At 41.1% G+C, this 23,417-nt stretch overlaps 1 protein-coding gene across 1 annotated transcript in view; it reads right to left on the reverse strand.

Moving 5' to 3' along the window:
* LOC107390359 (complement C3) overlaps window positions 1-23,417 on the reverse strand; it is a 78,782-nt gene that overhangs the window by 30,996 nt on the left and 24,369 nt on the right. The window contains exons 18-28 of the mRNA XM_015967015.2: window positions 22,609-22,809; window positions 22,383-22,500; window positions 17,733-17,821; window positions 17,252-17,391; window positions 14,817-15,029; window positions 12,095-12,152; window positions 11,922-12,011; window positions 5,648-5,854; window positions 5,391-5,466; window positions 5,087-5,228; window positions 4,883-4,981 (exon numbers count right to left, since the gene is read on the reverse strand). Of these exons, the coding sequence (XP_015822501.1) occupies window positions 4,883-4,981; window positions 5,087-5,228; window positions 5,391-5,466; window positions 5,648-5,854; window positions 11,922-12,011; window positions 12,095-12,152; window positions 14,817-15,029; window positions 17,252-17,391; window positions 17,733-17,821; window positions 22,383-22,500; window positions 22,609-22,809 (1,433 nt within the window). The remainder of the gene's footprint in view (window positions 1-4,882; window positions 4,982-5,086; window positions 5,229-5,390; window positions 5,467-5,647; window positions 5,855-11,921; window positions 12,012-12,094; window positions 12,153-14,816; window positions 15,030-17,251; window positions 17,392-17,732; window positions 17,822-22,382; window positions 22,501-22,608; window positions 22,810-23,417) is intronic.

The following is a 23,417-nucleotide window of genomic DNA, read 5'->3' on the forward strand; positions in this document are numbered from 1 at the left end:
GCCTTGATGTTAATGACATGAGGAGTTATTTTGTTGTATTTCATTTCTAGTTCCACCTTATAATTGCTCTAGTGAGTAAAGGCTGACAGTGTCACATGAGTGAGTTATGGCGATCTTAGTTAGCCACAAGAGGGCGCTATTGTTTGAATTTCTCTATTAGATTGTAAGTTGGTCAGTTAAGATAAATGTGTTTTGCCTCATTCCCCCTTTCTGTATTGAATGAGAAGGTTCATTAGTAATTCATTTTAAGACATATGTGACATATGGTTAGTTCAGTACGGAGTGCTGGTATATTGGATAATTTTATATTCTGTAAGAGAATTTGCTGTCACCGGAATTGTCTCTTATCTTAATAAGTATGTTTACTGTTTCAGACTGTTGTCAATGCTGTTAATGATTACCATCAACCAAGATTAAAGATTTGGATCTACAGTAAAGGATGCATCTAGCCTCTACCTGTATTCTAACAGATACACCATATTGATAGCCACCTCACCTGGAAAGAGCTAGCTTTAACCAAACCCTCCTTTACACCAGGTTTCATAATTTCATTAAATTAACTTTAAAAGTAATTAGGGATTCAGCAGTTGATCTGTTGGTGACTAGAACCTGATGGTTTAGGTAGGTCAAACAACCAATGTCTTTTAATCTTGCAATACTAGAGATGTTAAAGCTATTGTTTACAATCACTATGCTGCTGCAAGATTGTACTCCACTACATCCTATCTATGTGATCATTGTCTTTCCTCTGGATATGTCCAAACAATATGAGGCTGCAAGAAAATTAGACTTTAAATTTTGATCTGAAATTAAAATAAAGATGTGTTAATTGTTTGTTTGAAAAAGATCACAGTAGGTCATAATTAGGGATGGGTACCATAATCTGTACTTTTTAGGGCACCGACCAAATACCGACTATCAAGGTGATTTTCACGTTTAGTCAATATAATCATTTTCAGTCTAATTGCTTCAGTTCAAGGCGTGTTTCTCAAGTAATTAATTTTCATGTTTAATGAGGAAATATTACTCAGAAAGTCTCAGGACTATTTTATAAATGTTTTTTACCGCTCTCTGTGGATGTTTGTGAAATTTGATTTACAGGATGTGCGACTTGGGATACTTTGCAGAACCGTGGAAACAAAGGGTGCAGAAGATAGGTTGCTATAGTTACAGCCCGACTTGAGCAGAACTTGTGATAAAGTTAAAGCTCAGAATAAATAACAGCATTATGTCTGAAGCAGATGTAAGTGAGAAGCAGAAGATGGATAGATCCAACGCAACTGAAATGTTCCAATACAGATTAGGGGAAGTGTCCTTATTTGGTGAAAACTGAACTGTTGACCTTCTGTTGCTGGGCAAAAGATAACGAGAAGTTCTGTTATTAGGAATGTCTTGATTGTTGTTGAGCAGAAAAGATGATAAACTGTTGAAATGTGTAAACTCACAGAAGGACCGCCCTTTAGTGAGGAAGGAATGATATATGATGTTTGTAATCCCTGACAGGACCGCCCTGCCTGATGTGTGTGTGTAACTTTGAAGATAAAAGGCTGAGGAGCAGACCAGGGTCAGAATACATTGGCAGGTGTACTGTTCGAGTGTGTCTCATCTCAGGCCAACCAAGGTCCTGTGTGTGTGTGCATATTGTTTGGGGCGATCTCTTTTCAGAGTCACCTCAAAAGAACCAGTATCGGAATGAGAGATGAATTTACCAGACTGTAAAGAGGAATCTCACCACAACACGACCAAGGACCGGTTCACGTGATATGAAACAATGCCTTGTTTTGGTACCTTTTGCCACATTACACTATTCCTGATTACCTGATTCTCAATGATAGACAGCAGCGCATGCGCAATAGTATGTCATCAGTCACTACGGGCAAGATGTAAAAAGAGCAAGCAGCATGGTAGAAACAATGCGTTCTAAAGTTTGGGTCTACTTCACTAAATGCGATGGCTGACTGAATGATGACAACGTTGACAACATTCTAAGTGAGTTATGATCGTCTTAATCTGTTCCAGCAGGCAAATAAACTGTTTAAGATAACAGTAGCTTGGCGTTTGAGCTTCTGTTGCTATCAGCTAATGGTGCACTCACTTTCCTCTTGGTACTCAGAAATTCTGACTTCCAAGTAGGCAGAGAGAAAGCCTCTAAACCAGGGCAATTCAATTCCGGGCCTCGAGGGCCGGTATCCAGCATGTTTTAGTTTTAACCCTGCTTCAACACATCTGATTCCAGTCAGCAGGTGATTAACAGGCTTTTGCAGAGCCTGATGAGCTGCTGCACAGGTGACTCAACCACTTAATCTAGTGTGTTAGACCACAGAAATCTCTAAAATGTGCTGGATACCGGCTCTTGAGACCCAAACTTGAATAGCCCTGCTCTAAAGATGGGCTTCACTTCACTAAATGTGATGGGTGACTGGGTGATGATGACTACATCGATAACGATCTAAGTGAGGCATAATCATCATCATCTGCTCCAGCATGTAAATAAACTGTTTAAGATAATGTTAGCTTGATATTTTAGCTTATATTGTTATCAGCTAATGGTTCCTTGGAACTCAAAAATGTCCCTTTCCGAGTAGGAAAAATGAACAGTTTGAAAACGAATGGCGAAAGGAAGGAAGATACACAGTAAGTTTAGTTCACAGCAAAGATTTTTGCTTCAGTTTAAGATGCTCTTTTTAATGCTACAGTGACCCACCCATCACACAATTTGTCCAAGGGGTAAATAAGAGGAATAGGAGTACATGGAGCTGGGTTTTAATTTTTCTATAATTTTTCAGTACCTTAAAGAGCAAGTCAACCCCTACCAGAGTCTAACTCCACTCCCACTTCATGTTTGAAAAATGCAACACATGCTGTTGCCTGGCAGACCGAGAGGGCGGAGCCGCTAACAAATACACACACACACACTCAGGCTCACGACAGCATTGTGACATCATAATGTACCAGTTTACATCATAGCATACTTCTTAGCCAATAGCGATGGCAGATTTAAATTAAAATACAGTGCAGAGTTTTTACCTGACAACGGCACAACACTGCCAGTTTTAGGCAGAATATTTAAATTTTAACTAAGATGCACTGAAGTGCCAAATTATTGACGACACGTGTCTGCAGCACGATTAGACACTCGTTTATTTAGTTTATCAGCAAAAAAAGTTTATTTGGGGGTGACTTGCTCTTTAACTCTGATATACAAAAAGATTACTAAGAATAAAAGCAAAGAACAACATAATTACAGTTTTTTTCTCGATTGCTTTAAACACATTTTTGAAACTATGCCTCATGTTCTAAAAACAATAAACACTAATCCATAACATCCCACCCAATTTTCCAAACATTGTATTTTCAGGCAGGGGGTTCTGATGATGGAGACAACAGTGAAGTTGGACTCTATGCCCCGCCTCCTCATAGTCACTCTATGGACAAGGACTTGGTCAACTGAACTGGCTCAAATTTAATAAGACAGGTCCTAGACCTCTTTCATCTCCTCCTTCCTGGTGTTCCATACCACCTCCTACCTGGTGCCCTAGATCTCCTTCCCCTCCTTCTCCATCTCATCCACCCTGGTGTCCTAGACCTCCTTGTTCTCCTCCTCTTCTTGCACCTCCTCCACCTCTTCCTACTCTTGCACATTCTCCACTCTGGTGTCCTAGACCTCCTTCTCCTCCTCCTCTTCCATCTCCTCTACCTCTTTCATCCTGGTGTCCTAGACCATCTCCTCCTCTTCCCCTCCTCCTCCAACTCCTCCACCCTGGTGTCCTAGACCTCCTTCTCCTCCTCCACCCTGTGTCCTAGACCTCCTTCATCTCCTTCTCCTCCTCCTCCTCCTCCTCCCTGGTGTTCTAGACCACCTTCCCCTTCTCCTCCAACTCCTCCACCCTGGTGTCCTAGACCTCCTTGTTCTCCTCCTCTTCTTGCACCTCCTCCACCTCTTCCTACTCTTGCACATTCTCCACTCTGGTGTCCTAGACCTCCTTCTCCTCCTCCTCCTCCTCTTCCATCTCCTCTACCTCTTTCATCCTGGTGTCCTAGACCATCTCCTCCTCTTCCTCTTCCTCTTCCACTTCCTCCTCCACCCTGGTGTTCTAGACCTCCTTCATCTCCTCCTCTTCCTCCTCCACCCTGGTGTTCTAGACCACCTTCCCCTCCTCCTCCAACTCCTCCACCCTGGTGTCCTAGACCTCCTTCTCCTCCTCCACCCTGTGTCCTAGACCTCCTTCATCTCCTCCTCCTCCCTGGTGTTCTAGACCACCTTCCCCTTCTCCTCCAACTCCTCCACCCTGGTGTCCTAGACCTCCTTCTCCTCCTCCACCATGGTGTCCTAGACCTACTTCTCCCCCTCTTGCACCTCCTCCTCCTAGACATCCTTCTCCTCCACCTCTTCCTTCGCCTCTCTTTGGATCCATTGTTTCAATCCTGAATGAACTGACTTTGGCCATTTTATCTATCCATCAGAGTTTCTGACTGGTGTGTGTTAAATAGTGACGTCTAGTGTTTCCAGATGGTTTATTGCGTGCTAATTGAGCTCCAGCTCTGCTGACTTCAGTTAACATAGATGACTTCTAGTGCTTTCTAAATGATCACATGGTGTCAGAACAGAAAATTTGATAAGATTTGTGTATAGAGTTCACCAGATCTGACTCGTGTTAAAGCAGGGAGTAGTCTGTATGGTTCAGGGAAATGGGTGTGCTTTTTGAAAAATGGCGTCACGGTTTGAGAATTGGAGTTAAAATATGTTGGTTAAAGTGTTTAAACAATCGAGAAAAACTGTAATGAAAAAAACGACAACAAAGTGTTCAACTGTTGTATTAAATGTAAGATATTTTGGATCGGTCTGTAAATACATGATATGTTAGATAGGTTATGTACTTACACTAACAGCGGCAGAGCAGATTTGTCTTGATTCTTGCATACTAATCAGGCAGAGTGAAGTAATGGTGACCTCTTTATTGTCACCAACCACGTTCCACCACTACACACACACACACACACACACACACACACACACACACACAAATGTCTATAATGAATGTTTTACTTGGTTTAGACACAATTTTGAGCTAGTCTGGTTTTTCACCTTGTTTTCAACTTCAGTGAACATGCCATCAGGCTGTTGTGCACGGAGAATGATAAACTTGATGGCCCCACATATGACATTAGGATCCATCGCCACATAATTATAAGCCATGGCAAACACCTTTGCTACATATGAAGTCAGCCTTACAGATGGAGGTTAGAAGAGAGCAAGCCAGTAAGCAAGTGAAAGGAAGGAATATTTTTAACTTTAATATTTAAGTTTTTTGTATTAATTTAAGGTGTTCATATACTAGCATTTCACTAAACGACAAAAGCAAAACATGCTTTATGTTCAGGTGGCTCACCTTGTGGTGCCAGCATAATATGGATACATAGCAAAAGACCCATCAGGTTTACGGTAAGCAAGCTCGTTAGTATAGCCTGGACAAAAGCAAACAAAAACATCTTTATTAATGCTCATTCAAACATCTAATTAATAGTTCATGGTACACGAATATTTACTGTATCTTATTCTGTGTTGTAATTTCTATACTTCATTGTATTCAGATAGCATGGTGTTTTTGTTGTTTGAGCTTTTATAAAAAACAGTTGTAGAGCTTACCTGTTTTTATGTGTTGTATCGCTTCCTTGCGTTTTTCCATGCCCACCATCTCCCATTGGTCTGTTTTATCTAAAAATATGGTGGCTATAACAGGCAGGGTCATGGCAGCAATATTCTGTTCTCCACAACCTGCTGGCTGTCTGATCAGAGTACCCATCGATTCCCCAGTAATAGCGTTATCCAACAGTGTACTCATCTGTTCTATTCCTGTATGTAAACAGACAAAAGATAGGTCAGTTTTTTTCACAAAGAACCAGCACAAATGTGTCATGGTGTTCAACACTCCCCTCCCTCATACATGTCTCTGTGGATGTTTAGAAAAAGTACATTTGTAGTTTTTTTTTATTTAAAAAAGTCTTGAAAGCAGTTATCTGAAGTTTACATTTTATTAAGTTGAAGGGAAGCTATAATTGGGTTAGCATGGGCCTATTTGTTTGTTTGAGTCAAAAGTCTTGCAACAGAGTTCTTCACTGGAGTTCTGTCCAATTTTCTTTTTGAGGTAGGTAAAGCCGGGCGTACACTGTGCGACTTTTTCACTCGCAGCGTTCAGCTTCAGCTCAAACTGTACGACTTCCTCGCAGGGCAGATCTCACGAGTCATGTGCTCACACTGCATGACCCAGTTCTCGCATGCGACCTGACTGCTCACACTGTACGTCTGGTAGCAACACGTCGGCACTAAAAATGTGCTAAAAATAGCAGTTTTTACTCATCACGTCAGACTTTTTTGTCTTGTCTTGCCTGTTGTCCTTCGGGAGTGCTGCAGGAGGACACACAGGGATTTATGGGGGTTGGATGAGGAAAACGAAATAAAGAAAGTAAATCTGTGTTTTGTGATCAGTTTAATTTGACATGAACACGACAAACACGCTTTCTTGACAATCTTTGTGAGTAAAAAAAACGTGTAGAAACAAAAACGAACAGCGTGTGTTATTAGGGAAATAGTGGGTGAGCGGCGTTGATTGCGCATGCGCCGTGAGCGGTTCTGATACTTTTTGGGTCGCAGATGCTCGCAGCGCCGCTTCAACAGTGCGATACCCTCACAAGGGACGAGCAAAATTTTAAACACGCCAGAAGTCCGTGCGACCTCACGACTGCTGATCGGTAGCTGGTCACGTGGTGTTAATCGCCTCTCGTAACCCCCTGTACACTACACGACCGCTCGGCGCAAAACTCGCCCCGATGTCGTGGATTCTCGCACGACTGGAAAATCGGCTCAAAAAAGTGAAAAAGTCGCACAGTGTACGCCTGGCTTTAGATAACTATTACAGTATTCCAGGCATTAGTGATGGGATCTATGGCTCTTTAATGGGAGCTATTCACTAGTCGGTCGTTTACGTCAAAGAGCCGTTCAATTAACTGGCTCCTTTGAACAAGTTAAGCCAAGAGAGCGGGGGGGGGGGGGTATTAAGAGCAACGTGTTCCTCCAGTATTCGTGAGGGCGCACGGTGTTGGGTAGCATTCCTTCTATGTCCGTCACAGTGGTGGGTGGGGTTTGAGCGGGTGCGGTTTACCGACTTCCGGGGAGGTTTGTAACCGGAAGACAAGATGAACGGCTCTCTACAGAGACTCGGCTCTCATCGTTCACTTTGGAAACCCGTTCAAAAGATTTGATTAATTCATAAACGTCACATCACTACCAGAAGTAAGAATATTGGTCTTTGAAGTTGGTCAGACTTTGCCCCTTATTGACCCAGAAAATAACATAACGTGAACATTTTCAAATTTGCAGATATATAGCAAAATGATAGTCAGTTTCTTCTATGCCAAAGGGAACCTTTTTTTCTTTGAATCCACCACCTTGGCTTGCAACCGACCAACCAATAAGCTGTATTGATTTTGCAGCCAGGAATAAACATACTTCTATTGGTGTTTGGCTAACAGAAGCTAACCATTAGCAATATGGCAGAACAAGTTTGGGTTTGTGTTATTTGTGGAGATAACCACAGTTGTGAGGTAGAAGTATACTGTACATCCTACGGTAAAAAAGACATCTATGTAAACTGGAGTATGAGTACAAGGTTTTTTAGGTAAGTACATTTCAAAACAACTTAAAGTATAACATAATGTAAGTAAAAAATGGCATTCAGTAGAAAATGTTTACTTGTACCACAGAGACAGGACATTTTAAGCACTCGGAAGAATGACAAAATGAATGCAAGTCAACAGGGCTAAAAGAGCTATTTACTAATCCACTTTGCCTTAGACCATGGATCACACATACTGTATGTTGTACTGCAATTTAATTGAAAACAATGATGGGTGTTTCGACCACGCCAGTCACGTACTTTGAGATTTATCAGCTTGTAAAAGTTCGTAATTAGCATGACTACACATTAGACTTTGGCACGTAGCATATATGACGTCACCACAGAATCTCCTCTCCCCAAGCGTAGCTGCTACTTACCACATGGCCAGATTTACGGTGGTTCTTTTCCTCTTAAAGGAAGGATTTTAAGTTCGCTAAACTTACAGCCCTTTTTCTTTTGTTTTCTCCGTGTCTGGTTTGATGACCTCACGTTTGTGAAGCCCATTTGTAATCCTGGACTTATTTTCACACAAAACCTTGTCACGTTGAGAGCAAGGAGGAGGTTGTTAGGACCCAAAATGCAGATTACCCCAGATGACATGAGGCAGGAGTGTTTAAAAGTAAAAATCTTTTTTATTTAGGAGATGAACAAAAAATCCAAAAAGGCAGGAAGCCAAAAAATCAAAGTCCTGAGTATCAGGAGAACGAAAACTCACACAGAGCACAAAAGCTCACTTAGAGCACAAAACAACGCTGACGCAAAAAATGGACTGACAAGACAATGAGACACAGACAGGGCTTAAATACGCTGGGGCATGATGGGAGGCAGATGGGCTGCAGGTGTGTGGAGAGAGAACCAGGTGAAAGCAATAACTAATCAGGGAGGAGGAGCAGGGGAGGACACCAGACCTGACTGGGGAAGGACATACACACACACACACACACACACACCTAGCTGGAGAAGGACACACACACACGCACACACACACACACACGCACACACACACAAAACTGAGATAATAGACCTATAGAAACTGTGGTGGGGAGACTAAGAGAACAAGAAGAAAACCAGGAGGGAGCAGGGGACAAAAAGGGCTGTAGCTACAAGGACACAGAACGTGAAGGGACACCTGGAGGGGCTGGGGATGACTGAAGGAACAAAGGACCTGGGAAGGATGATCTATAGCAGACATGTCCAAAGTCCGGCCCCCGGGCCAATTGCGGCCTGTGGTCAAAATTTACCGGCCCACGGCCTCTATCATAAAATCATAATATGCGGCCCGCCACACTGTTGACCACAGTATAAAATGCATGTGTACAAAAAAGCTATTTTACTTTTCACCAGAAGATTTCACCCTGTGGCCGCACCCTGGCTGCCGTGCCCTTGGCATTGTGTGATTGTTTCAGCCCCGTCCATTTCTAACATGGCGACTGTAAACAAAAAACGGAAAGTTGACTGCGAGGGCTGCCGCTTCCAGGACAGGTGGAAACTGGATTATTTTTTCACTGAAATACAAAACAACTGTGTTTGCCTAATTTGCCAAGAGACTGTGGCTGTTTTAAAGGAATTCAACATCAAGAGGCACTACCAGACGAAACATGCTAGCTACGACAAGCTAACTGGGAGCGAACGTGGTGAAAAAGTGAAGCAACTGGAAGCTGTTTTAACGGCACCGCAGCGCTTTTTCACAAGAGCCCGTGAGTCAAATGAAAACGCCACAAAGGCAAGCTACGAGGTGACAACGCTGATTGCAAAGCACTGCAAACCTTTCACTGAAGGTGAGTTTATTAAAGACTGTGTGATGACAATTGTTGAGAAAATTTGTCGCTCCAAGAAGCAAGAGTTTGCCAATATTTGCCTGCCTCGTAACACTGTGGTACGGAGAATTGAAGACGTTTCATCAGATATTAAGAGACAGTTAGAGGCAAAAGGAACTGAGTTTGACTTTTTCTCGTTAGCCTGCAATGAAAGCACGGATGCATCCGACACCGCTCAGTTACTGATCTTTCTGAGAGGAGTGGACAATGACATGAACGTGAGTGAAGAGCTTCTGGACCTCCAGAGTCTGAAGGGCCAAACAAGAGGAACAGATTTATTTGTTTCTCTTTGTTTCGCCGTAGATGACATGAAACTACAGTGGAATAAAGTCACTGGGATTATTACGGACGGCGCACCTGCCATGGCTAGCGAGCGGAGTGGATTATCAACCCTTGTGTGTAACAAAGTCAGCGAAGAAGGAGGCAGCGCTATTAAACTCCACTGTATTATTCATCAAGAAGTTCTCTGTGCCAAATATATGAAGTATGATAATGTTATGAAACCCGTGATAAAGGCTATTAATTATATTCGCTCCAAAGCGCTGTGCCACCGTCAGTTTCAACAGTTTCTTCTCGACATCCAGGCTGAATACGGAGATGTTTTGTATCACAACGACGTAAGATGGCTCAGTCGGGGGTCTGCACTGCAGCGCTTCGTCTCTCTCAGGGAGGAAATTGGACAATTCTTGACAAAAAAGGGACAACCCATGCCACAATTAAATGATCCTGTGTGGCTGGCTGATTTGGGATTTTTAGTTGACATAACACGGCATCTGAATGCGCTGAACACAAGCCTTCAAGGGCAAAATGCAGTGGTAAGCCAACTGTATTCGCACATCAAAGCCTTTCGGACCAAGCTGCTACTTTTCCAAAGGCACCAGTCACAGGCGCAGCCCAATACCGCACATTTCTCATCGCTGCAGGAAATTATGACCAGTTTCCCACAGAAAAATATCAGTGCTCAAATGACAAAGTATGCAGCAGACATCTCATCTCTGGTTGAGGAATTTCAGCAGCGCTTTCGGGACTTTGCAGCTATTGAAAAGGAGATCACGCTTTTTCCCTCTCCTTTCTCCGTGGACCCTGATGACGCTCCAGACCATCTGCAGCTGGAGCTCATTGAGCTGCAGTGTGACGTTGAGCATCGCAGTCGGCACCAACAGCTCCTTCTTGTCAACTTCTACCGCCAGCTGGATGGAGGTAGGTTCCAAGCAGTTCGGACATTTGCTAAGAAAATGCTGAGCTTGTTTGGCTCCACATACATGTGTGAGAAGACATTCTCCGTTATGAACATTAACAAGAGCCGCATGAGGACGAGACTGAGTGACTCTCACCTGCGTGACGTCTTACGCATCAAAACCACTGCTCTTGAGCCAGACCTGGACTACATACTGCAGTCAAGATCCCAGTATCACCCTTCACATTAGTGCAGGCAAGATATTGGTTAAGTCCTCTGAGTTGAATAAATTCTTAAATCTCGGTTAATTATTTTTTTTGTGATGGTCAAAATCACAGTTTAAATATGCTGTGATCACTGTTTTGAATTTTGTTTACAGTGAGCATATAATAGTGAATAACATGTAATGTTTCACATTAACTTAGATATCCTTGATAGTTTTCTTCATTTTTTGTGGTTTGTGATTTTGGTAAAAACTTAATGAAAAAAAAATGTAAAAATAAAAGTATGCCATTTGCAATTAAAAAAAATTGTATTTAATGTTAGTGGTTCAAAGAATGTCAGGCTGAATAGTCGGCCCCCACACATTTTCACCTTACCAAATCTGGCCCTCTTTGCAAAAAGTTTGGACACCCCTGATCTAGAGGGCTGAAGCCCAGGGGACACATGAGGAACACAAAGAGACACACAAGGGGGATTCTTAGGGGGGAATGGAGCACACAAGGAGACACATGAGGGAGACGCAGACAGACCATGACAAACCTAAAATAACGTTTCTCCCTGTTTGAAAATAAGTGAGTTCTTGGTATCAAAATGTGTCTTTAAAATTCACGGACATTATGTGTGAAATCCATGGCACATAACAAGCAGAATTAGAAAATAGCATCTTTAGCCACGTTGACTTGCATTCATTTTTTCGTTCTTCTGGGGACCCATGGTCCGGAAGTAGATGGGCGTGACTTAAGCTCCCTATTTTGTTAATTTTGAGAGGCACAGTTTGGTGTAGTTATCATTTCCTTTACACAAGTTGAAAATCATTGCATCGGAAGAAAAATACATATATTTTAGTCGACTAAAATTGACTAAACTTAAACAAATCAGATGACTAAATTGTGACTAAAATTAAAAAGAATTTTAGTCAAATGACTAAAACTAAATTTCAATTTCTTGTCAAAATTAAAACTGGTATCTTCTAGATGTTGTATGCAAAGTTGGAGAAAAACTACTGAAAGACGATGAACTCAAATTTACCTGTCAGAAAGATTTCAGTGCGCTTAGGTGTGTCTGGAGCCAGATCTATTAGGGAAATGTCACTGTTGATTGTCTCCTCCTGCTTGCCACCTAAAGAACAGAAATAAAGCATGCTCACAAGCAGAGAATTTATTTTTTCTTAGATTTTGTAGATTTTTGAACACTGAACTTACCTTTCCCAGCTGGGTCTAGTATTACTTTTGTTACAGTTTTTGTCAGCTCACCTTGAGGCTGGAAATAAAAGAGTAAAGTCTTGCATGTCAAATGTGCTTTAAAGTACACATGTCATCATTTGTTGTCCTTAACAATTCAAGTTTTGTTTTTTTACTTAACTTGTTAAAAATCTGAAATTTTAGAAGTGACTAATGATGACCCACACATTCATCTCAATTCTATTTATCTATTGTGCTTTAACGAGATTCAGATGTTCAAATAAAAGAAATTTTGGCTTTTGATTTTAATCTTAAATATGGTAGTGACACACCAGCAACAGTTCATTAAACCAAACAACAGATTGAAAATTTGTTTAATAAACCCGGACTAGTTAATATCCCAACCAACAATCAGACATGGAAAACATTCTAAAACTAAAGTGAAAATAAAAGTTGTAAAAGTAATAAAAGCTTTCATAATTATTGAATTTGTTTTTCTGTAAAATTGCCAATCTAATGTTTCTGTGTTAACTAGTGTAGAATTTTTATCTTGGGTTTTAAGAATTTATTGTGTATAAACAATTTTTACATTTTATGAGTATTTTATGCCATGTTTTGTTTTTTAATGATGTTGTAAATCAGCAAAACGAACCTCAAAACGGGTACAGCTTGAGAAATATGTAGGTCCAATCTGCATTTTACTACTCTACAAAAAATTTGCAGCTTCTATAAAAAAAAAACTGGCACATCAGCCTTGAAAAATTTCCTAAGGTACATAATTTATTTTCTCACAGGAAAGTTTAATTTAAGTAGTACCTAAATGGGATATTCCACCCAAAATTGAAATTTTGTCGGTGGACATATTTCCCAGTTATATAAGTGGGGAAAAAAAAACTGTTCTTAACCAGCCCAGTCATTCTCCTGACCTGGCTTCACTCCTTTAGCTTTAGCTTAGAAGAAGAAGAAAACATCATTTCTATAGCGCCTCTCAAGATAAAAATCATGAGGCGCTTCACAAAAACAAAAAATAAAAATATAAAAAAGCATTTAGAAAATGTTTAAAAATATATTTAAAATGAACACAAATAAGCAATTGCGATTTAAAAGAAAAAATGTTAAGAAAAAGAGAGAGTGAATAGGAAAGAGGGAAATCAGTGGATCCTGAGGAAGGTTGAATAGGTGGGGAGAGCAGAATAAAGAGAGAGTGGTGAAGAAGGTCATACAAAAGCCAGCTTGAACAAGTGAGTCTTCAGCTGCTTTTTGAAGGAGACCACTGAGTCCACTGATCTCAGGCTCAGGGGGAGAGAGTTCCAGAGTCTGGGGGCCACAGCAGCAAATGATCTGTCACCTTTGGTCTTTAGCCTGGTGCTGCACAACCAGTAGACTTTGATCACTGGACCTCAGGGACCTGCTGGGGGTGTAGGGACTAAGAGGATTACCAATGTAAGATGGTGCTTGTCCATGTAACGCCCTATAGACCAGAAACAGGATCTTGAAATGAACCCTGAAGTTGACTAGCAGCCAGTGAAGCTGGAGGAGAAGCGGGGTGATGTGGGTGTGTTTGGAGGACTTGGTCAGAAGCCGAGCACAGGCGTTCTGAACCACCTGTAGACGGTTCAGGGAGGTTCTGCTCAGACACGTGAAAAAAGAGTTACAGTAGTCTAAGCGTGAGGAGATGAAGGTGTGGAGAACTGTCTCAAGTTCAGAGCGGGACAGAATGGGACTCAGCTTTGCAATGTTCCTGAGATGGAAGAAGGAAGAGCGAACAAGAGAACTGACATGAGAATCCAGGGTGAGAGCTGGGTCAAAGGTCACGCCAAGATTCCTGATGGAAGGTTTGGTGTGAGAAGCAAGCTGACCAAGAGAGTCTCTGACTTTGGGAACCAGCTTGTCTGGGGCACAGATGAGGATCTCAGTCTTATCTTCATTCAGCTGAAGAAAGCTCCCAGCTGTCCAGGTTTTGATAGTCTAAGCAGGTGTGTAACAGCTGCAGCTTAGACATCTCATGGGGCTTAAAGGAGATGTACAGTTGGATGTCATCTGCATAAAGATGGTAGGAGATTCCTTTGAAGGAGCTCAGGATGTGCTGAAGAGGAAGCAGATAGAGGAGGAAGAGCAGAGGCCCCAGCACAGAACCTTGTGGGACACCATGGGTAAGAGAGGTGGTGGAGGACCTAAACTTGGATATGGCCACAGAAAAGGAGCGCTAAGAGAGATAGGAGGAGAACCACTTCAGAGCAGATCCTGATAGGCCTACCCAGTCTCTCAGCCTCTCCAGCAGCAGTTGATGGTCAACAGTGTCAAAGGCTGCAGTCAGGTCCAGCAGGACCAGAACAGAACAGTCCCCTGCATCAATGTGATTTAGAAGGTCATTAGAGACCCTAAGAAGAGCTGTTTCAGTAGAATGAGCTCTACGAGGGGGGCAACTGACGGAAGTGATTAAAACGACTGATTATGGTTTCTGTAAATACTCTCGATTAAAACAAAGCATATAAACAGGTAAAGGATGAAAACACAAACTTAATTCAAGTTTTATATTGAAGGTAGACTATCAGTGCATACTGTCTCACACTTCTATGCCTGTTTTACTTCACTGATGAGCAATCAAACTAGTATTTTTGCTTTCTTTGAAAATGAATACTTTTTCCTTCATTTTGCACTCTGTTCTTTATATTGCTGTTTCACTTTTAATGCCGGACTGTATAGCACATACAAAACATATTATAACATGTCTCTCTCTTACCACCACACGTAGCATTTTCTTGATTCCATCAGCAACTTGTGAGTTTTTCACAGATGCTTTGATCTCAATTGGAACTTCTCCATGCTCCATGGGAACAATGATAAATGATACAGAGCGTGTAGTTTGATGTCCGACCTGGACTTCTTGGCGATACCATTTTTTCTTATAAGCAGCACTGCAGACGGTGCCCTCCTCTTTGATTTCCACACGGACCTTTACAACAAGTTAAAATAGAAAGGTGTAGACAAAAACAGACTGACAAATTATATTTCAAAAAAGAAAAACATGAACAAACTTTTGAAAACGTTTGAGTGCAAATGTTTTCCAAGATTAACTCGCTAAATGTGTTGATAAAATAAAGGACTATGTTGGACTGTCTTCAGTTAGGTTGTCATTGACAGCCAAATTCTGTCAGTCTAAAGTGTTATTGAGTTTGAAACCTAAATGGAGCATTATGCCATGAATGTTATTGAAAATACTTTTTGATTTGGTGGCTACGTGATGTGCCTCAGGCTTGTGCATCAGTGTTTGGCGAAGACTGTTAAACCATCATTTTCTTTACCCACAGATACCACGCCCTGCTGTATGCTCTGACCATAACTTTCGAGGCTCTACATGATCAAGCCCCTCCTTATGCTGAACTGTTAAAGCCTTGTGCTCCAACCCGAGCCCTCACGTCCCCAAACCAGAATCTTCTAGAAATTCCAAAGACCAGATGTAAAAGTCAAAATGATCGCTCTTTCCAGGCCGTTGCACCCCCAACTGGAATTAACTTCTATTTTCATTACGTAGCGTTGACAGCCTGGTCACCTTTAAAAAGCAGCTGAAGCCCCTTTTATTTAAAGCTGCTTTTATCTAAATTTTTTTGTTATTTATTTTTTAACTCAAATTTATAAATGTCTTTCATTTGTCTTATGGTCATTTTATCATTTCATAATGTTGTCTTTTCTGATAAAAATTAATTTAATGATATTTGTTGCTTAGTTTTTCAGATCATTATGATTTAATGACTATGTTTTTGTTTGGTTGATCTCTGTAAAGCACTTTGTGATTCTCTTTCTGTGAATGGTAAATGGCCTGTATTTGTATAGTGCCTTCATAGGGTTCTACAACCCCCCAAGTCGCTTCACAACACAATCATTCATCCACCCATTCACACACACGTTCACACGCTGGTGGGGATGAGCTATGATGTAGCCACAGCTGGCCTGGGCACATCATTTGGAATCCTAGGATGTCTAAGGAAGGTCCCTGCTTTCTTGCCTCTGATTGGCTAGAAGAGCTCTCCTACAATTGGCTATTTCATGTAAGAAGAAACTGTTTTTCCTCACTGCAGGTTTTTATCTTTGCAGCCAGATCTTGAGGAGTTTTTTTTAAAGAAAATGTGAGCTCTTCGCAACATCCTTACCTGTTTTGCAACAAACCAGTTCCAGTTTCTTTCATAAAAGAACCTAAAAAAATGTGAACTTGCAATAAATTTTGTTGCATTTCATCACACTGTTAGACTGACTTTATCTGTTGGCTCTACTGGGGTTATCTTATTACTCAATTATTAGGCCATCTTATGTTTTCACTTTAATAGGTTGAGGCTGTTAACAAGTTAGAGCACATCTCTCATCATCAGATTAAATGTGTACCATTTAATCAAAAATTAAGTTAATGCTGATTATGATTCAGATCTATTTTTCACCAGTTTACATTATTCTAGAAAAGAAACAGACCTGATAAAAACAGCTGGGCAGAACAGGGAAGTTTTATTAAATTTCATAGGTAAGGAATATATGTTTATGCTATGTACTCTAATGCGTGAGAATAAAGAGATATAAAATAAGTCCAACAATTTGATAAATGCAACAGGATTATAAATTCAAATTTTATTTTTTTCAGTTTTTTATGGAACATAAAATATAAAATGTTTTGCTAAACAGCACAGAATGGTTATTATAACGCTAAGTTCACATTTTATTTACAAAACTCCCCAAAACAGCTTTCTGCAGATGGTAGAAGGAAAGTCTGCTCTTAGAGAGGACAGCTGGTTTGCTGCTAAATGAAATAGCCAATTGTAGCAGAGCCTTTCTAGCCAATCAGAGGCGAGAAAGGTGGTATTTTTCCTTGGACATCCTAGGATTCCAAATGACATGCCCTGGGTGCACTGACGGAAGTGAAACTGCCAATAACAGGCACCACCGATCCTTCCGACCACCACCAGCAGGCAAGGTGCATTAAGTGTCTTGCCCAAGGACACAACAGCAGCATTCTCTGGCAGAAGCCAAGATTGAACCTACAACCTTCTGACTACTGCTCTGCTCTGAGTTACTGTTGCTGGATAAGTGCTATATAAATAAAATGTACATACTTAGTAAAACAAAGTAAGACAGACATTTCTGAAATCTGTAGACCTTGATAATTATTTGAATGGAACCGTTCAGACTTACAGTGATGGGATCTTCACTGTAGTTGTGGAGAATTGCCTTAATTTCCAGCTGTTCTCCACGTACAGCAGAGTACGGGAGCCTGAGATCAATGAAGAATTGCTTAAAGACTGTAACCTCTACTGGACTGGCCACACAGATTCCTTAAATATGAAAAAAATATATGTGTACTTAAAAAAAAACAAGGAATATATAGAGCAGAAGATGGAAAAAAGGACTATTGTCTTTAAAATTCTAACTCATAAATCCAGGACCTGCTTATCTGTCAAGAATAACTTTTTAGAATTTACTATTAAAGGCTATTCTGTGTTTAAGTGGGTGGTAATCCATTTCGACTGATCTGCTTAATGTCTGGGTGTTTTCAGCATATATTCATGATAATTTAACCATTTACAGTAAGGTTTGAGTACTTCTTACAAAAAAGAAGTATGTACAAAACATGACTTGGGAAGAGCATTAAACATAGTAGATAACAAATTCTTACCAAGAGTTCTTGACAAACTCACTCCAGTCAGCTGCCAGGTTGTTATTGAGTCTGGCAACGACTCAATAATCTCCTCTGATTTGGTCGTACTGAAAATAAAACCAATTCTGATTATAGGCCTAAATATGTAAGGATGCAGCTGGCCATAAAATTTGAATATCATTACAAAGTTGCTTTATTTCAGTGAATCCAGTCAAAAAGAGAAACTTGTACAGGTCCTTCTCAAAAAATTAGCAAATTGTGATAAAGTTCATTATTGTCTGTAATGTACTGATAAACATTAGACTTTCATTTATTTTAGATTCATTACACACAACTGAATAGTTCAAGCCTTTTATTGTTTCTAATATTGATGATTTTGGCATACAGCTTATGAAAATCCAAAATTCCCATCTCAAAAAATCAGCATATCAAAAAAAGGTTCTCTAAACGAGCTATTAACCTAATCACCTGAATCAACTAATTAACTCTAAACACCTGGAAAAGATTCCTGGGGCTTTTAAAAACTCCCAGCCTGGTTCATTACTCAAAACCGCAATCATGGGTAAGACTGCCGACCTGACTGCTGTCCAGAAGGCCATCATTGACACCCTCAAGCAAGAGGGTAAGACACAGAAAGAAATTTCTGAACGAATAGGCTGTTCCCAGATTGCTGTATCAAGGCACCTCAGTGGGAAGTCTATGGGAAGGAAAAGTGTGGCAGAAAAGGCTGCACAACGTGAACAGGTGACCGGAACCTAAGGAAGATTGTGGAGAAGGACCGATTCCAGGCCTTGGGGGACCTGCGGAAGCTGTGGACTGAGTCTGGAGTAGAAACATCCAGAGCCACCGTGTGCAGGCATGTGCAGGAAATGGGCTACAGGTGCTGCATTCCCCAGGTCAAGCCACTTTTGAACCAGAAACAGCGGCAGAAGCGCCTGACCTGGGCTACAGAGAAGCAGCACTGGACTGCTGCTCAGTGGTCCAAAGTACTTTTTTCCAGATGAAAGCAATTTTTGCATGTCATTTGAAAATCAAGGTGCCAGAGTCTGGGGGAAGGCTGGGCTGAGGGAAATGCCAAAATGCCTGAAGTCCAGTGACAAGTACCTACAGTCAGTGATGGTCTGGTGTTGGTCCACTGTGTTTGATCAAGGGCAGGGTCAATGCAGCTAGCTATCAGGAGATTTTGGAGCACTTCATGCTCCCATCTGCTGAAAAGCTTTATGAAGATGAAGATTTCATTTTTCAGCACGACCTGGCACCTGCTCACTGTGCCAAAACCACTGGTAAATGATTTACTGACCATGGTATTACTGTGCTCAATTGGCCTGCCATCTCTCCTGACCTGAACCCCATAGAGAATTTGTGGGATATTGTGAAGAGAAAGTTAAGAGGCACAAGACCCAACATATGAACTTAAGGCCGTTATCAAAGCATCCTGGGCATCCGTAACACCTCAGCAGTGCCACAGGCTGATTGCCTCCATGCCACGCCGCATTGAAGCAGTCATTTCTGCAAAAGGATTCCCGACCAAGTATTGGGTGCATAACTGATCATAATTGTTTGAAGGTTGACTTTTTTGTATTAAAAACACTTTTCTTTTATTGGTCGAATGAAATATGCTAATTTTTTGAGGTAGGAATTTTGGGTTTTCATGAGTTGTATGCCAAAGTCATCAATATTAGAAACAATAAAAGGCTTGAACTACTTCAGTTGTGTGTAATGAATCTAATATATATGAAAGTCTAATGTTTATCAGTACATTACAGACAATAATGAACTTTATCACAATATGCAATTTTTTTAGAAGGACCTGTATATTCATTACACACAGACTGATATATTTCAAATGTTTATTTCTTTTCATTTTGATGAATGAATTATACCGTAAATCCTCTAATATTGGCCTGTATTCAATTAACGGCCGGGTATCACATTTTGGCCGGTGTCTGAGTCGGCGGAGGCGAATAATGGCCGGTTTTTTATTGTGGCTGGGTGGAATATGGTAACAAGCAAGTACCACGGGGGGCGGTTGTGTCATCCGTCTCACTTTTGATTTGCCAGTGATAGACCGCGAGGGTAACTTTAACCATGGCAGGTGCGGAGACGAAGAGGAGGCAAAAATTCGATATCAAGTTCAAAGAGAACGTGCTGATTATGCTGCAGAACACTCTGGGGAGCAGTAGGGGTTGTATGAACTAGTCACTAATCGACTTCACCGCGCTATAGTGACTTTTTATGCCTGTCATCGACTAGTCGCCGTCACGTGATAATGACCGGCAATATGCAGTCCTCGGAAAAGACAGCAGCCTGCTGTCAGCAGGTGACAAGCTCCTGCGCATCGGGAGGCAACGCGCTGTGCCAGAGCGTTGGTACTGACACCCGCCGTAAAACGGACATTTAATCAAATTGTGACCTTTACCCTCTTGCATTTTAACCTTCCCTTCACCCCCATCCTAACCTAAACCAGCTTGCGCATGCAAAGCTCTGATCGTTGACGCGCTCCAGACATCTGCGTCCTGAGCATGGCCACAGTAACATTATCAAATCAGGTGTCGCCACCTCAAAAACAAATTTAACACGCAATCGTTTATGTCGGCTCATTTCCTTTTATGTTTTCTGTCTTTTATTCTTTTATTTGTGCCTGATGCTTTTCGCTGCTGTGGATCGGGGCGCATCACCTTGTCCTCCGGTGACGCACCTCACCGGTGCGACCGGCGCACAGCGCGCACCCCGCTGTTTTTGCGGTCGGTAGATCTTTTAGAACTGCAGTTCAAAGGTAACTCATAAGGTGAATACATATGAAGCCAGGTAGCAGTTTTTCTTTATGATTGAGAGGAGATGCAGGGAGATAAACAGAGACTGGACAGAAAAATAGTCGGATAAAATACGTTTGTTTTTGTACCTGGTGGTTGCAACAAACAGACACCATTCAAAGTAATCAGAAGTGAGGAACAGAAAATGAAATTAATTATTTTAATGTTTAGAGCAGCAGGAACTCTGAGAGGCTGCAGGCGCATCAGTGAGTTTGTGGCCGCTGCGCAGGGGGAGGGGGGAGAGGGCTGAAGCAGAAACTACCATTGTTAAAAGAAATGTGTTTAACTTTGAAAATGTGGGCGCAATTTTAATTGTCAAAAGTGAGGCCTGCCTCTAATTCTGGCCCTCCTTCCAATAAAGGCCTGGAGCTTGATGAGCTTGAGTAAAATACAGGCCCGGGCCTGTATTAGAGGATTTACGGTAACTGACAACTAACGAAAATGTAAAGTTCAGTATCTCAGAATATTAGAATATTATGTAAAGGTTCAGTACTGAAGACCCCAGGTGACACACTCTAATCAGATAATATCTCTCAAAGTACCTACAAAAGTATTTTAATTGTCTCTCGGTCTAGTTCTGTAGGCTACATAATTATGGGGAAGATGACCAAGACACAAAAGGTCATTGCTAATGAGGCTGGCTATTCACACAGCTCTGTGTCCAAGCACATTAACAGAAAGGTAAAGGGAAGGACAAGCTGTGGTAGAAAAAGTGTACAAGCAATAGTAACCACACCCTGAACTGTATTGTGAAACAAAAACCATTCTCAAATGTGGGGGAGATTCACAAAGAGTGGACTGCAGCTGGAGTCAATGCTTCAAGAACCACACACAGATGTATGGTTTTCAGCTGTCGCATTCCTTGGGTAAAGCCACTTTTGAACAAGAGACGGCATCAGAAGCATCGCGCCTGGACTAAAGACAAAAAGGATTGGACTGCTTCAGAGTAGTTCAAAGTTATGTTCTCTGATGAAAGTAAGGTTTGCATTTCCTTTGGAAATCAAAGTCCCAGACTCTGGAGGAAGAGAGGAGAGGTACATAATCCACTTTGGTTGTGGTCGAGTGTAAAGTTTCCACAGTCAATGATGGTTGGGATGCCATGTCCTCTGCAGTTGTTGGTCCATTGTGTTTTCTGAGGTCCAAGAACAATGCAGCCATCTACCAGGAAGTTTTTTTATCACTTCATGCTTCCTGCTTCTGACCAACTTAATGGAAATGCAGATTTGATTTTCCAACAGGATTTAGCACCAGCACACGGTGTCAAAGCTACCAGTACCTGGTTTGAGGACCACGGTATCTCCATCCATGACTGGCCAGCAAATTCACCTGGCCTTAACCCCATAGAAAATTTATGGGCTATTAAGAAGAGGAAGATGCCATACACCAGACCCAACAATTCAAAAGAGCTGAAGGCCACTATCAGATCAACATATCACCACTGAGCAGTTCCACAGGCTGACTGACTCCATACCACGCCATAATGCTGTAGTAATCCAGGCTAAAGCAGCCCCAACTAAATATTGATTTCTGTACATGCTCATACTTTTCATGGTCATAATTTTCAGTTAGCCAACATTTCTAAAATTCCTTTATTTGCATTGGTCTTAACTGATATTCAAATACTTTGAGATACTAAATTTGGGATTTTCATTAGTTATAATCATCAAAATTAAGGGAATAAACATTTGAAATACATCAGTCTTTGTGTAATGAATGAACCTAATATACAAGGTTCACTTTTTTAACGGAATTACTGTAAAAAATCAACTTTGTCATGATATTCTAACTTTATGACCAGCACCTGTATATAAATGTCAGAAAACTTTAATGCCATGTCTAGGATTATCTCACTTACCAGCGGGAGTCATGTGAAGGGCAGGAGGGTAGTAATACATCCCTCCAAAGCCAACTTTCAGGAAAAGTGTGGCGACTTATTATTTCATTTCTGTCCTTGTAGCCATCCTCCTCAAGACCTAACGAAAACATACATTATTCACTGGAGCTGGTTTTTTCCCCTTAATACAGTGATTAATGAAATACAATTATCCCATGCCCTTTGTACCCGTTTGTAAATTTCTTACTGCGAGAAAGCATTAGCATCTCCTCCTTTTTGTCATATTTGTGTTTTAGCATCTCCGTACAACATCTCAGGAACGCTTCAATGCATGCTGAACCATCCATGATGTATTCGCTTCGTCTCTCACAGCTGTATGATAAAGGGATATCCCTCATACCATCCAAACAGCATTGTTTTTTTAATGCTTCATTTTCATAATTACTTGCTGAAAAGAAAGAAGATAAATGATAATGATAAATGACCCACACTTGTATAGCACCTTTCAGAGTCAGAGGACTCCAAACACTACTGTGTACAAAGATCATAAGAAGGGTGGATAATAATGTACAGGTGAAACCCGAAGAAATATGATATAGTGCAAAAGTTAATCTAGTTTCTGTAATTCAACTTAAAAGGTGAAACTCGTTACATGTAAAGCCAGACGTGTCAAGCCTTTATTTGTTAGAACTGTGCTGATTATGGCTCACAGCTTATGAAAACCCCACATTCAAAATCTCAGACAATTAGAATATTGTGAAAAGGTTCAATATTCTAGGCTCAAAGTGTCTCTCTAATCACCTAATTATTCCAAAAGCAAAGGGTTCCTGAGCCTTTAGATGGTCTCTCAGTCTAAGCTGGATCACTAAAATAATGGAGTTTTGCACCATGTTCTAATTTCACCATCTTTTTTATTCAGGTACAGTTCTATCTGAAACCCCCATAAAGCATTTTAGCCACCCCACCAGTCTCACAGGGAGAGGAAGAAGAAGATAGGAATCACAAAACATCAAATTAAACTAAATGATCTACAAATCTTACAGACTATAGGTGCTG

The sequence above is a fragment of the Nothobranchius furzeri genome, chromosome 4, assembly GCF_043380555.1.
Source record: "Nothobranchius furzeri strain GRZ-AD chromosome 4, NfurGRZ-RIMD1, whole genome shotgun sequence".
NCBI classification, from domain to species: domain Eukaryota; kingdom Metazoa; phylum Chordata; class Actinopteri; order Cyprinodontiformes; family Nothobranchiidae; genus Nothobranchius; species Nothobranchius furzeri.